The 16563-nt window shown below is 40.1% G+C and overlaps 1 protein-coding gene across 1 annotated transcript in view; it reads right to left on the bottom strand.

Annotated features, from left to right (window-relative positions):
• The window catches only part of LOC124555866 (annexin-B12-like), a 256043-nt gene that overhangs the window by 31908 nt on the left and 207572 nt on the right, over positions 1-16563 (bottom strand). Inside the window, exon 6 of the mRNA XM_047129929.1 lies at positions 3166-3361. Coding sequence (XP_046985885.1) covers positions 3166-3361 — 196 coding nt within the window. The remainder of the gene's footprint in view (positions 1-3165; positions 3362-16563) is intronic.

Below are 16563 nucleotides of genomic sequence, written 5' to 3'. Positions count from 1 at the left end.
GAGTATTTCAAAGGTACACTAAGCAACAGCGTGGAAGATGAAGAAACAGCTGCACAGGAAGAAAGAGTGGAGCTGAAAGTAGACAATGAAACCAATGAGGCAAGAAAGCCAACACTACAAGAGGACTCCCAGCCTGTGCACAAGTCAAAAAACAATCAAGCCCATGGGGAAGACAGCATAATCCCTGAATTAATAAAAGCAAGTGGTGAGGCTGTTATAAAGGAACTGCAGACATTAATATCAGTTATGTGGGAAACAGAAACTATGCCGTGTAATTGGAAAACTGGAATAATAGCCCCCCCCCCCCCCCTCCCCTTTTATAAGAAAGGGCGGCAGATCAGCATGTGAAAGCCATTGAGGTGTAACACTCCTAAGCACACATTATAATACCTTCACAAGTATATTAAACAAAAGGATACAGAAGTGCCCAGAAAACATACTAGGCAACCATCAGCTTGGCCGACGACAAGACAGAGGAACAACTGATTAAATTTTGTGATAAGACAGATGATGGAAAAGTTCTATGAATATGATATAGATCTGCATTTCCTATTCATTGACTTCAGACAAGCCTCTGACAGCATAAACCAGCAAGAACTCTACAGAATACTGGAAGAAGTTGGTATATGTGCTAAACTAATAAGACTAATCAGAATGACGATGACAGAGACAAGAGGAAAAGTAAAGGTCCTTAGCAGAACAAGTGAAAGCTTTGACTTTAATAACAGCATGAAGCAAAGTGATAGTCTCTCCACTTTTCTATTCAATATAGCCCTGCATAGTGTCGTAAATAAAAACAACAAAAGATGCTCCATGTTTATGAAAACTAGCTACATATGTGTATACGCTGATGCCATTGCTGTAGTAGGAAGAAGTATCAGTACACTCCAAGAAACATACCAGGCAATGGGAACAGAAGCCTTAAAAATTGGCCTCATAGTAAATGAAAACGAAACAAAATATATGGTAATGTCACACTCCGATGCCAGAAGAACCCCAAAGACCTAAACATCAATGGGAAATGCTTAAAAGGAGTGTACTCTTTTAACTACCTGGGAATCCTAATAACAAATGATAACAGTATTGGAAAGTCTTTAAGGGAAAGAATACAAGCAGGAAACAGAGCTTACTTTGAAAATATGCAACTTTTCAGAAATAGCTTTGTCACAAGTAAAAGAAAACTGCTAATATATAACTCCCTAGTCCACCCAGTCATCACATTTGGGTCAGAGGTGTGGGTCGTTGACAGAACATGATAAAAATACACTAAGAAACTTTGAGCAGAAAATACTGTGCAAAATCTATGGCCCAATAAGGAAGGAACAAGGGTGGAGAATACACTACAATGCCAAATTACAAGTGTTAATGCAATTTAGGGACATAGTAAAATTTGTGAAATCACAGTGAATAGGATGACTAGGACATGCAGAGAGAATGGCAGAGGATAGAATTCCAAAGAAAATGAAAGGTGTGATCAATTCAGTTAGGCAAAAAGGGAGACCTAGAAGAAGATGGATTGATAACGTAATAGCGGATCTCACCAGTATGGAGTCCGGAGGTAGAAAAGAGCAGCAAACAACTGAGAAATATGGATGAAGATCGTTGAAGAAGAAGAAGAAGAATATTTACTTCTGTGATACATTTTAAGAGAGACAGTAAAACATAAAGAATAATGAGTTCTTCAACAGCGACTGGGTAGCACTACTGTATGGCGGTAGCAGACAGCAGTGGCCAGGGTAGCACATGAGACGGGGAAGTCAGGCAATGAAGACATAATGAACAGAGATTTCTTGTATTTTACTGTCCCTGTTAGTACATATCTCTGAACCTAGTATCACACTAGACTAATTCGGGACTGATCTATTAAATGGACATGTAACATTTTGCTTTAAAAATAATTTTGTTTGTAATGGGAAACAAATGGACACTTTCTGTTGACACTGGGCATTGCATGAAATATGTGATGGACAGTATTTGTTTGGGCTGACTCCAATTACACATTGCAAGAAGGAAATTTAAAATATCAGTGGAAATACAAGAGAAAATGCTTGTGCAAACTCTTAGGAGAGAGACCCAGAATGTTTTGGAGTTATATGTTGGCTGATGAAAGATGTATGTGTCGCATTGGAAAGTAATGCCTCTGAATTTTTAATGCAAAACTCTTAAAGCGTTTTAAACAAAACAAAAGTTATTAATATTCTGCTGCTTTCTTCTTCATGTCTACATATTTGCAGCATTCTACATATTTGCAACTTCTACTGCTAGAGGCACATGGCGATGTGCTATGCAATTTATGAATGGTGGGCTCCATGTGGTTCCCAAGTTGTGGAGCGACCGTAAACCATAAAATTATCAAATATGCAGCAAGCAACCAGTCGCAAAGTCATGTTTTATGTATTCACTTTTGCAAATTGATTTCAACTGATTAACAGCCATCATTGGTGCTTTCAACCAATATGTGCCCCGAGTAGTAATACTGTCTTACGCAGCAAACAACTTTATGTTTAATGATGATGGCTGTTCATCAGTTGAAATTGATTTGCAAAAGAGAATAAATAAAACATGGTTTTGGGACTGGTTGCTGCATATTCGGTAATTTTGTGCTATGCAATTGTTGGTGTATGAGAAACAGCATGTAGTAATCGTATTTTGAATTAGAAGAGTTCATCCACACATAGAGCATCCTCTCCTTCAGCATAACAATGCCAGACCACACATGAGTGGTGTGACATCTGCAGCACTCTGATGTCTTGGGTTCACTGTCACTGATCATCCTCCATACAGTCCTGACTTGGCACCATCCAGTTTTCATCTGTTTCCAAAACTTAAAGAACACCTTCAAGGACTTCACTTTGACGGTGATGAAGTGGTGCAAACAGAAGTGGGATTGTGGCTCAGATAACAAAATCAAATATTCTGTAGTGACAGTAAGAACTCAATGGTCTCCCATTGAGAGAAATGGGTCATTGTAATTATTAGAGACCCATTGCTGATCTATCACACAGCTGCTCATTCTGTGAAGGAAATCTGCTGGTTAAAACACGAGGACACAACAAGAAATATTGCTCTGTTCCATCAATGTATCTGAATATGTTAATATTGCATTTTAAAAGAAATGGTTGTTACAAAACATTTAAAAGTAAGTAAATCAAAAACTTAAATTACCGTATAGCACTAGGGCATGTTGGAAACATTCTGTCACAAACTCATTTTGTATTTTTTCTTGAATGGTCTTCCCAGTTAATCTATGATATGCTTCAAACATTTTTTTAAGGTGACTGTAGCTTCGACTATTAAGGAAGGTGAACAATACTGCTGCATCTGAGGCATACTTAATCCCAACTCCAGCTGCTCTTAGAACCTGCAAACATTTTAATACAAATAGTAGTCTGCAAGAGGTAATCCAATTGAAATGTGAAATGTAACATATGTGTCTCTTTTTAAAATTTATGTTTATTGTTTAGTTTAGTCACACAGTAAAAATGTGCAACACAAGCTAACTTATGCTGCCTCCATTTATACTGCTATAGTATTTAAATTAATTTATTTTGTGAATGGTTTTCCTTTGGTGGGTCTGATCTTAAAACAGATTTTTACATTAAAATTTTGTTGAACAGATTAACATCATCAATATATACTAGTAAATGGTAGGCGCAACCAATCCTTTGTAGTGGTACCATGATTGGGATTAGAACATTGTAACTGAAAGACTTAACAGATTTGTGGAAATTTTTCAAGAATAGCTGGTGTGATGTGCTGGCTGTGGAATATTCTCTCATTGTTTGTTGGGTCACACTCTTTTTGTTTGCCACTGGTGCTTCTGTTGGTTGCTGGTGCTTCCACTATCTGCACAGTAGCCAACCTCCTCCTGGTCTTATAGCAAGATGGAGCAGTCTCTTCAAAATGTGCTAATTTATTATTCAAATTGTTTTACCTTTTTTAATCTTTTTTTACAAGAACATGGCATTTAATATGTAAACTAGAACTCTGCTGACAAGCTTTCAGAGGTTATTCAGGAATACTTTCTGAATATTTTGATAGAAGGGACTCACAGTCTATGGCGGCTTCTTACAGACAAATAATGAAATTCAAATTTATTTGGTTTGGCACCACAGTCACCATTGTTTCTGTGAAAATATCTCCACAACAGTGAAGGAGCCTGCATTAAGTAAAAAGCAAAACATACAACACAGAATATTGTAACCTTAGATGAAATACATACACTTTTATCACAATGCATTCAGTGTGTTTTGTCTATATAGCACATAAAAACTGCAGAACTGTTCCATTACAGGTATTATTTTAATTATCAACCAGGCTGATCATGGCAGAATGTACATTGACACACAATTGACTGTCTTATATGCTCAAGATTTCCGGGCGTAGTATGCCAAACTTTCATTGTTATTGCCTTGAAGGAATCAAACGCTCATTAACATTTACAACCAAGCAAAACAATATGCAGCTTCAACCATTGTGTGGCCAACAAATCAGATAAGTATGAAATCAAATTCTTGATTGTTGCTGATGTAGTGATGTAACAGGTACCTATACCTCTGCAAGGAGAATGCACATCCATAAAATAAATTGAGAGGAGAGTATGTTGCCTTGCACCTCCCAGGGGCATTTCAAAACTAATGGATGTAAGTGATGACACACAACTTATTTACATTTCTTTATCTAGCTAAGAAACTGCAAAAGGATCTAGTGTCAGTAGCGGGAAAAATAAACAAGATGCATCTGAGATTCCTCTAATGGGGAAGAGAGGATACACTGCAGTTTACAACACAACCAGCTGCAATTTTTTGGGCACAGGGATTGCATCTTGACTGTACATTAACAGGGAAAAAGTTGGAATGTCATTTTTCTAAGTGCTGTGCATGATGAACTGCAATGACCAGAGTAGAAAGTCTAGTCGAGAAAGTGTAACTCTCTGTAACAGTTCACAGTACGGGGTTCATATGGCTGACCAAATGACCCATGTACACTACTGGCCGTTAAAATTGCCACACCACGAAGATGATGTGCTACAGACGCGAAATTTAACAGACAGGTAGGAGGTGCTGTGATATGCAAATGATTAGCTTTTCAGAGCATTCACACAAGGTTGGCGCCGGTGGCGACACCTACAGTGTGCTGACATGAGGAAAGTTTCCAACCGATTTCTCATACACACACAGCAGTTGACCAGCATTGCCTGGTGAAAGGTTGTTGTGATGCCTCGTGTAAGGAGGAGAAATGCGTACCATCATGTTTCTGCCTTTGATAAAGGTTGGATTGTAGCCTATCGTGATTGCGGTTTATCGTATCGCGACATTTCTGCTTGCGTTGGTCGAGATCCAATGACTGTTAGCAGAATATGGAATCAGTGGGTTCAGGAGGGTAATACGGAATGCCGTGCTGGATCCCAACGTTCTCGTATCACTAGCAGTCGAGATGACAGGCATCTTATCCGCATGGCTGTAACGGATTGTGCAGCCACGTCTCGATCCCTGAGTCAACAGATGGGGACATTTACAAGAAGACAACCATCTGCATGAACAGTTTGACGACATTTGCAGCAACATGGACTGTCAGCTCAGAGAGCATGGCTGTGGTTACCCCTGACGCTGCTTCACAGACAGTAGTGCCTGTGATGGAGTATGCAATGTTGAACCTGGGTGCACAAATATCAAAACGTCATTTTTTCAGATGAATCCAGGTTCTGTTTACAGCATCATGATGGTCACATCCGTGTTTGGCGACATTGCAGTGAACTCACATTGAATGCATGTATTCGTCTTTGCCATACTGGCATATCACCCAGCGTGATGGTATGGGGTGCCACTGGTTACATGTCTTGGTCATCTCTTGTTCGCATTGACGGCGCTTTGAACAGTGGATGCTACATTTCAGATGTGTTACGACCTGTGGCTCTACCCATCATTCGATCCCTGCGAAACCCTACATTTGAGCAGGATAATGCACGACCGCATGTTGCAGGTCCTGTACGGGTCTTTCTGGGTACAGAAAATGTTTGACTGTTGCCCTGACCAGCACGTTCTCCAGATCTCTCACCAATTGAAAGTGTCCGGTCAATGGTGGCCGAGCAACTGGCTCGTCACAATACGCCAGTCACTACTCTTGATGAACTGTGGTATTGTGTTGAAGCTGCATAGGCAGCTGTACATGTACATGCCATCCAAGCTCTGTTTGATTCAATGCCCTTGTGTATCAAGGCCTTTATTATGGCCAGAGGTGGTTGTTCTGGGTACTGATTTCTCAGGATCTATGCATCCAAACTGTGTGAAAATGTAATCACATGTCAGTTCTAGTATAATATATTTGTCCAATGAATACCCGTTTATCATCTGTATTTCTTCTTGGTGTAGCAATTTTAATGGCCAGTAGTGTACAACAAGTGGTTCAGTCAATAGGTCAACAATGCATGTTTTCTTCATTATCTTGGACTTGGTGGCAATAAATGAATGAGACGTCTATAGCACAACATCAAACCAACACATGAAAAAGAATTTCGTACCACAATGAATGAAGAAAGGTAAGCTGGTAAAGTGCAAAGAAGAGAACACCAATGAGAACAGCAGGCAGAAGATGAAGTTGCATCACAAAGACAAATGAAAAGAAGGAAAAAATGTCAAACCAGCTTCTGAGAGGCAGCAAAATTGGTGACTGCCGTGAAAAATGCCATTAAGCATCATACAAAAATATGTGGACAAATAAAAATCTCACATGTGGAGTGTTGTTAGTAGTAAAAAGAGACTTTACTGAAAGATGCCAGCAAATCAAATGGTAATATGTATCTCCAAATAAATAATTTATGTAAGATACAAGTCTTTTTTTTTTGTTCAAATCACAAGAAAGTTGTAGTAAAAAGTGTAATTTATTACAGGATACAATAATGACATTCCTGAGATCTGAAAAAGGGCTGCAGGAAACTAGACAGATTTACAGAATGCAACAAGGAACAATACTAAAATAAGTGTTACTGTGTAGACCAAATTGTAGAGGAGCCCTCAGAAGACCAAGGAAACATTGGTAACAACTTCTCCTGTGGCTACAATGGTGAACTGCCTAGCCTTTGAAAGCAGCAGCAGCAGCAGCAGCAGCAGAAGAAGAAGAAGAAGAACTGTAGTTTACAATAATTTCAAGCATATTTACTGAGGTGAACAATAAATAGTAATTTATAGTTGAATGAACAAATAAAAGAACTACACTATTATGCAGTATTAGAATGAAGTTTACTTCTATAAGATATTCTTGGATTTCATGCTACATCATTTTTGGGTAAAGCCTCAAGCTTTCAATGATAACCACCACTGTCTTCAGCAGGAGCAACTGATGTCATGGCTCCTACTGCAGTGGCACCATATGAGGTATGTCAATCAATCAGAAGCCATTCACACACAATATAAGGTGACACCAACAGTAGCCATGAATGTCAGTTGTTTCTGGTGAAGATGATGGTGGTAATTATTGTAAGCTTGATGTTTTATCTGAACTGATGTGCAATATTGCTGACTGACTAAAGGAATAGAATAAAATTCAATAACATTTTTTGCAATTTTTATCCAAGAATCAAAATGTCCCATTCTTGTAATTCCAGGAATGTTACATTCTCTGCTACTCTAGTGCTAACTACTGCACACTCTCATGACCTGTCCTCTAAGCACTGAGCTACCATATGGCTATAATTTTGTAACAAAGCAGAAAAGCATATACAGAAAAAAAACCTTCATCCAGAAAATATATAGCAGTTGTACCTAAATGGATTCATTATGTGTGTGGGAGAACCGAAACTAGTAGCAGGAGGAAGTCATCAAGAGAGAGAGATTTCAAATATACTCATGCCCCAGTGCTAAGAACATGCATCCTATACCAAAAGGATGACCTCAGTAAGGAGAGGGCTAAAGTAGTTGTAGACACTTCCCTATAGCCATAAAGAGGAGCCCAGTGCATGTTCCTCACCTGTGAAGAATTTTGAAGCTGCTGTACACACAAACCACACATTAAGCTGAACTATTAACTTAATGTAGAGCAGGCATCTGATGTGGGAACTTGGCTTTATCACACAGCATTGTAAATACTGTACATATGACTAATAAATGTTAGTAACAGGAAGAGATGAAGGGATCATGCATTTGTTCTGTGTGTGAAAGGTAGTTCACGACAGGTCATTGTGGATATAATTAAAGTGCTGTGGCATCTCAGTAAATATTTGATTTAACATATCAAGACAATGCTGTGTCCTGTTAATCTTTCACTAGACTGAAACAAAATATAGTGAACATAAGGGAACATCAATGAAAGAATAATCCAAGTGAGTGAGTGCTATTTGACTCCACTATCCAACTCGGCAGTTACAAACTGAAATTTTTCATCCCAACTCAATATAACCAATCCCATGAGCCACAATGTATAAGGGGCAGCCAATGAAAATGAGATAGGTGGAAAAAAGTAAGTAAACTTTATTTCAAGAGTAATCCTCATATAACTGTTGATACATTTATCACACTGTGAAACAATGCGGTCAATGCCTTCACAGAAAAATGTATACAGTTGCCTACATACCAAGGTTGTACCTAGGTATGCATCTCTTCATCTGAAGCTAATTGACAGCCATGAGTGTCTTTCTTCAGGGCTTCAAAAATGTTGATGTTGCAAGGAGAGTGTGGCCCTATATGGAGTATGTGGAAGGGCTTCCCAGCAAAACTTCTACTGCATAATTGGAACGACCTCAGCATTATGTGGGCATGCATTATCCTGCAACAGAATGACTGTTGCTAAGGTTGTTTCAACTACAATGCAGAAGTTTTCCTGGGAAGTCCTTCCACAACCTCCACACTGTCCCAGTCTCTCACTGTGTGATTTGTGGATGTGCATTGCCCTGCAACAGAATGAATGTTAACAAGTTTGCTTCAGCTACAATGCAGAAGTTTTTCTGAGAAGCCCTTCCACATCCTCCACACTGTCCTTATCTCTCACCATGTGATTTCCTTATTTTTGAAGCCCTGAAGAAAGACATTTGTGGCTGTCAGCTTGCTTCAGATGGAGAGGTGCACTCCTGGGTGCAGGCAACCACAAACACTTTTCCATGAAGGTTTTGACTGTCCTGTCTCTCAGTGGGATAGATGTATTAACAGTAATGTGATTACTTCTGAAGCAGTAACTAGTGTATTTATTTTTTCCATTTGCCTTGTTTCCATTTGAATGACTCTTATAGTTCCCAACTAGCATCTGGATTTGCTACTTATTTGGACCTACAATATTTAGATGTGTTTTGGAGCCCCTCAGAACCAGAAAGAAAGCCAATGGGCACTCAGTATGTTTGACAGGGGGGCCCCGTATGAGATTTAGAGGAGGCCCTTCCTGCAGCTGCTGTGTGTGCAGGGTGCAGTTGTTTGCAAGTTGGGGCTCATGTTGGCACTAACAATGCCTGTTGCTTGGTTTCTGAAGCTATTCTCAGTTCATAAGGAGGCTGGCAGAAGTGGTGAAGGTTGCTGGTCTTGCGTGCAGGGTACAAGCAGAGTTCACAATTTGCAGCATCATTTCCATAGTCGATAGGGTTCCTTTGGTTTGGAGCTGAGTTGAGGGTCCCAGCCAGAGGCTTCATCAACTCTGTGATGGTCTTGGGGCAGATTTCTGGAAATGTATTATCAAATGGGGATGCCCCTTGATAGGTCAGTACTGCACTACACAAAGGAAGAAGCTACTCAGGCAGCAGAGAACTTGTGGAGTGCACACGCACTTTTTTCGTGTTAGGCAGTAGTTTGAAGTACTCTGATTAACACTCGCCAGATGACCTGCAGATAAAGAAATCAGACTGCGTTCAGAGTAAAGGTACTGTCAAAATTTTATCAGTAAAGTGTCAAAAATTTCATAACAAAGTTTCAGAACTTACTACCCTCCAGGAAATCAATTGTGCTCAAATTATTCTCAGGACCTAGAGCAGGCTGAAGCCTGAACTAGAAAGCTCTCAGATATTTAGCAATTAATGGAATATATATTGAAAAGCCAGATTAGAAGCCATAGGAGGGGGAGCGTTCCTTGCAGTTGACAAAAATATTGTCTCTGTTGCTGTCCCTAGACGTCCCAGTCTATACTCAATAGGTTAAAGTCACCTCCAACTTATACTGCATGGTCTGGATATGTCAGTGCTAATGACCATCTTTGAATGACTCGAAACCTGTCATAACAGAATCAGGTGGCCAGTTAAAACATCCTACAACTAACTTGATTTGACAAAGACCTGTTATATGTGACAAGATAACTTCAACGTGACAGTGAAGTGATCTGGTCACATATAACAAGAATTAACTTAATTTCACATAGACCATAGATTTGTGACCATGATGTCATCATAGCAACTATTTTTACCAAAGTTAATAAATAAATCAAGAAGAGGGTGCACAAGTAATGACAGGGAAAAAGTTAGTAGACATTTGTGTGTCTGTTATAAGATTGATGCACAAATCATATAACAACTAATACCATCACACCTTAGCAAAAGATCTTGCTGAGAACCTGAGAAAATATTGGTCCTATGTAAAATAGTTAAGCAGCTCTGAGGTTTCTATCCAGTTACTCATTGAACACACTGGAGGAGAATCATACTGTTGTTTGACACTCACACAGACTGACATAGTAATAGTCATCCCTGGCAAAGAGAAGCAACTGAAAGTGTTGAAAACAAATAAGTCATCTGGTCCAGGTGAAAGCCCAATTCAGTCTTACAGAGTACTCTAGGCTATTGGCAAGCACAAAGTCCCAATTGACTGGAAAAAAGCTCAGGTGTCTCCTCTATAAAAATGGACCCAAAAAATTACAGACCAATATCTTTAAAATTGGTTTGCTGCAGAATTCTCATAAATTTCCTTGAGACAGAAATGTGTCTGCCCATGAATCAGCACAGTTTTAGAAAGCACTGCCCTTTTCTCACTTGATACCCTGCAAACTGTGGATGAACAACAACAGCCAGATTCCCAGATTCCCTTGCAGATTGTTAATGAAAGTATGAGCAAAGGAAAAGGTTCCCAGATATATGAGAAGTTTGAAGACTTCTTAACGCTTTGGAGACCAGCCACTTACAAGAATATTGGGCCTATGAAGCTGGACATTTATGCAGCTATTTAAAGCATTACTGGTACACATGTGCTTGATGTATCTTCCAGAGTAATATATACTAAAAAAAGGCCAAGCTACAATATTTATTTTTCGTATTTTGTTTTAGTTCTTTGAGAGATTAAAAATTTTAAAATAATTTTGACAGAAAAAAGTTCAAGGTGAGTTACTGAGCAATTTCTTCCTCTTCCATATTGGCTCAGCAATTCATGATGGCAGCTGTTACATTTGCCAATATTTCTTTCACAATAATTCTAGAAATTGACAATGGTAGTAGCACCAGTCAAGGGGCAGGTTGCGAGATGCCTGTACATTGTTCTTATATGAAATGAATCCAGTTTTTGAGTGATATTTAGCTTGCAAATTGAGAAAATCACAGTCCAACCCAAACTTGGGCATAATCTTTTAACATAAACTTGTGGCTCAAGCTATGCTCGGGCTTGGTTTCCAAAGTGTTTAGTAAAAGAGCTCAGTACATCATCCTAACTGGTAAGTCTTTATCAGAGACACACATACTGTGCTAAACTACTCAACTGTAGCCAAGATGACTCTGTTAGCTTCAGAGAGGTAGAGTGGTTAAACTACTCAATTGTAGCCAAGATGGCTCTGTTACTTCAGAGAGGTGGACTTGTTCACATCAGATAGTCTTCCTCGAGCAGGCATGCGGCGTACTTTGTACACATGTAGTCAAAAGCTGTCATTATGCTACCAAGGGAAACATGTATGAGTTAATCACAGTTTAATTTTAGTTTATTTTAACAACAATATGAGAAACGTATATTACAACACTAATTTGCTATTTGATTATATAAATAAGAATCTTTCATATCATTCTATTGCTGCAGCTGACATATCAATCTATTCCAACACTTTTTTAAGCACATGCTGAACAAAAACACACTTTCATTGCAATATAAAAGGAAAAAGGCTTTATATATTGAAGTATCAGTTATCACAAAGTTCCTTTCATCTACAGAGTTAATTGTCTCATGAATTTTCAGGAAATACTTTACACTTCTCACATGTATGCACTGTTTTTGTGTGTCCTTTGCAAACAAAGCTATGGCATGAGTTACACCTTATGGTAGTAGATGTGTTACTTGCTCATCCACATGTCACACACTGACCTCTTTTTCTTGGTGGCAGGCTCCTCAGTTCATTCAACACATTGTGTATTTCATGAGGAAAGTTGCAATGTCAGCAGGAAGTGAAGGAATATTAGCTCTTTCCACTAGTTGCGGCTTCATAAGAGACAGTGCTAAATCTTTCAAGGAAATTATTCTCTTCTTTTTGGATTTGCCTCATTTGCACAAAAAATTATTTGAGCATTGATTCCTGCTATACCCATTAGAGCATAGAATACAACCAATGGCCATCTTCTTGTCACCCGTGTGATGGAATACGCACCTCGCAGTTGATCAACTGTGTCGACTCCTCCCTTTCTTATATTGTAATTCAAAACTATCTCTGGTTTACCTGTAACTTCGTCAATGGTTCCATTGTATAGTTTAAATTAATATTGCCACAGAAGAAGCTGAGTAGCTCTGTGGTGTAGTAGTTATGATACTAAACTGTTGCATGGAGAGTCGTGAGCTCAAAACTCACCTGGACTGTACAATTTTAATTTATATACTTGGTTCGTGCAAGTGCTGAATAAACCTTCATTAAGTGAAGTTAGTGTTCGTCATTCACCTAATTACACCTTCTTCTACATGACATTATTCTGGTGGAGACACTGGGTATTGAAACTTGTGAACTTGTGATAGCACACATTATCAATGACACAGTGGCTCCCATCAGGCCACAACAGATCACTAGAAACCCGAGTTCGAGCCATATTCAACAGATCGCAATCTATCAGAGACAGAAGAAGAAGAGGACATTACGATGACAGCAACTGTGTGCCACCACATGAGCCATCCTTCCGGGGTTTCTGGTGACGATGGCCAAGATCCAAACAAGTGGCTGAAGGTATATGAGCATATAGCCAAATTTAACAAATGAGATGACACCGTGTGTTTGGTTAACGTATTTTTCTACTTGGAGGGCACTGCCAAGCAATGGTTTGAGAACAATGAGGAGAAGTTCGCAAACTGTGAAGTATTCTAAGTGGAACTGCACAAGTATTTCAACAACACACAACGACAGAAGTGCAAGGCTGAAGATAAATTAAAGTGCAGGGCACGGCGTCCAGGAGAAACTAAAGCATCCTACATTCAAGACGTCTTGGAGCTGTGTAAAATAGTAGATCCTAGAATGAAGGAGGAAGATAAGGTTGCACATCTCATGCAGGGTGTTGCTACTCCTGAAGGAGGTTTCGAAAGCAGGCAACTTCATAAAATGGTGCCAGTATATCGAGACAAGGCATCAGAAAAGAATTACCTGCAAGAAGTTTGAACAGCTTCCAAATGTCTTATCAATGTCTATGATGAAAGAAGCAACTGATTTCACAAGTGTTATTTGTCACATAGTGAGAGAGGAAGTTCAGAAGGCACTTGGATTGCACGGTGAGCAAAAAACCACGACGCTTCAAGAGGTCATGAGGGGGAAAGTGGAACAGACATTGAACCCAATCTCTTGTCCTTCATTTCCCTTTAAAACGGTGAAAAATTTGATACCCAGACAGAGTTACATTCCTACAATGCCACATGAGGAACCTGTTTGGGCACCAAGGAAGACTGACCTCTGGAGGACCCAGGATAACCAACCAGTATGTTTCCACTGTGGACAACTGTGATATGTGGTGCGCTATTGTCGAGAAAGGCAGTGAATATTTGATGACGCCCGCATCAGAAGACAGCCAACTCCAGGCTGACGAAGATAAACAAGAAGATGTGGGGGCAGGATGACGTGGGTCACCATCGCCGCAATCTAGCCACTGGAGAGGACACTCCCCAACATGCTGATCAAGGTCTCCATCGCTGTTTAGAAGCTCCAGCCGATCACCTAGCCGCCGCAACCTGGAAAACTAAAGGGTGCGACCTTCCTTGGATGTGAGGCCTCTGTAGAGAAAAATCCTCCACTGTCGATCACTACAAAAATGACAGGAAACTACGTCGATATCCTCATGGATGTCCAACCAGCCCAAGCTCTTGTGGACTCTGGAGCACCATACTCAGTCATTTCGGAGGAGTACCGTCACCAGTTGCAGAAAACCGTATTCGTCGACAACAAAACATCTCTGCTGAAGGTGGCTAATGGGCAATATGTAAAACCTACCGGAAGATGTATAATTCATGTGGGTATAAGTGGCCATACACCACTCGAAGATTATGAGATACTGTGGACAGGAAGATGCGCATCCGAGTGTGTGGAGACTATGTGTGCTGGATGAAGTGATCATTCGCAGTCAGCGCTAGAAAGGTAGCTGTCACGTGTCCTTCCATGCATCAACCCACGGATCTTGTAGTGGAATGTAAGAGAAGCATACCACTGAAGAATAACTTGGTCATCCCACCCTCGTTTAAGAACAGATTTGGTGAATTGTGGATAGTTAACTGTCGCCAAGAACTACAGATCATTCCAAGATGCATGTGCATAGCAAATGCTGAGCCGTTAATTGAAGAACAGCTGAGAATCATAGAAACCTCCCATGCTGAGTCTGTGGGCGAAATTAGCGCTACCATTATGAGACAAGATCTTCTATCTCGACTATAACCAGATCTCACTAAGGAACAACAGAAGAAGCTACTTGCAATTCTTCAAGAGTTCTCTGAATGCTTCAATCCACAGGTGAAGAGCAAATTAGACAGGTCGATGGTGAAGCACCGGATTAGCACAGGAAACCATCAACCAATAAGCCAGAGAGCATACCGTGTGTCAGCAACGGAACGTCGAATAATTCGTGACGAGGTAGAGAAGATGATGAAGAATGACATCATTCAGTCTTCACAGAGCCCATGGTCATCACCAGTGGCCCTCGTCAGGAAGAAGGATTCCAGTTGGCGCTTTTGTGTTGGTTACAAGAAGCTTAATAAGATAACTAAAAAGGAAGTTTACCCTCTTCCACGAATTGACGATACACTAGATTGCCTGAAGGGGGCTAAGTTTTTCTCAACCATGGACATGTACTCGGGATACTGGCAAATTGAAGTAGATGAGGATGATCATGAGAAACTGCATTCATCACCCCTGAGGGCCTGTATGAGTTTAAGGTAATGCCATTTGGTTTGTGTAATGTATAGGCAACTTTTTAACGGATGATGGATAATCTTGTAAGGCACCTGAAGTGGATGATGTGTCTTTGTTATTAGATGACATTATAGTGTTCTCAGAGACATCTGATGAACATACAAAATAACTGAGGGCCGTTCTTAAGTGTCTCCAACAAGGTGGACTGAAACTTAATCGCGGAAAGTGTCTCTTTGGAGCAAAGGAAATCAAAATACTTGGACAACGTGTGTCAAACTAAGGTGTGCGGCCACACCCAGAAAAAGGTGAGATCTATAACAGAATTTCCTATTCCTAAAAGTATTAGAGATGTGAGAAGCTTCCTCAGATTATGTTCGTATTACCGTCATTTTATCAAAGACTTTTGTACCTAAGCCAGGCCACTTCTAGAGTTGTTAAAAGCCGATGCTAAATTTATCTGGGTTTGTGCTCAACAAGATTCTTTCGATGTGCTGCAAAAAGCTCTGATGACTCACCCTGTATTTGATCTCTATGATGAGAGAACACCTACAGCACTACACACAGATGCCAGCAGGTATGGGATTGGTGCTATTCTGGTGCAAATTTTGGATGGAAAAGAGAAGGCTATAACCTATGCTTCTAGGACACTTACAAAAGCCAAGAGAAACTACTCAGCTACAGAAAGAGGATGTCTTGCTGTGATCTGGGCCATGTGCAAATTTCGATGGTATCTCTATGGAATGCCACAGCTCATCATTCACTTTGTTGTTTGACTGGTCTTAAGGATCCAACAGGACGACTCGCCAGGTGGGCACTAGGTCTTCAAGAGTATGACATTACCATAGTGTACAAAAGTGGAAGAAAACACCAAGATGCCGACTGTGTCTCAAGAAGCCCTGTGCAAGACCATGAAACTTTGATGAAGACAGTGACTGTCTCGCTGCACTCCAGGATCTCTCTGCTGAGCAGAAGGAGGATGCCAAGATATCTCAAATTATGCTTGCCATAAATTGGTCAGAGAATGTGAAATGACAATTGAAGGTAGTTACTTGATTAGTTTGCAAGAAAAACTTTGATCCATTTGGAAAGAGATGGCTACCAGTGATTCCTAAACACATGAACTTAGATGTTCTACAGAAATTCCATGACGTACCTGAGGCCAGACATCTAGGATTTATTAAGACATATGATAGAATCCGCAAGAGATTTTTATGGCCAGGTTTATTTAGGCATGTGCATCACTATGTGTCGCACTGTTGAGTGTGCCAGAGGAGAAAGGCAGTTCCTCAGAAACCACCTGGCCGACTCATACCA

Source organism: Schistocerca americana, chromosome X (genome assembly GCF_021461395.2).
Source record: "Schistocerca americana isolate TAMUIC-IGC-003095 chromosome X, iqSchAmer2.1, whole genome shotgun sequence".
NCBI lineage: Eukaryota > Metazoa > Arthropoda > Insecta > Orthoptera > Acrididae > Schistocerca > Schistocerca americana.
Note: the sequence above shows the minus strand (reverse complement) of the source record. Positions and strands in the feature narration are given on the sequence as shown.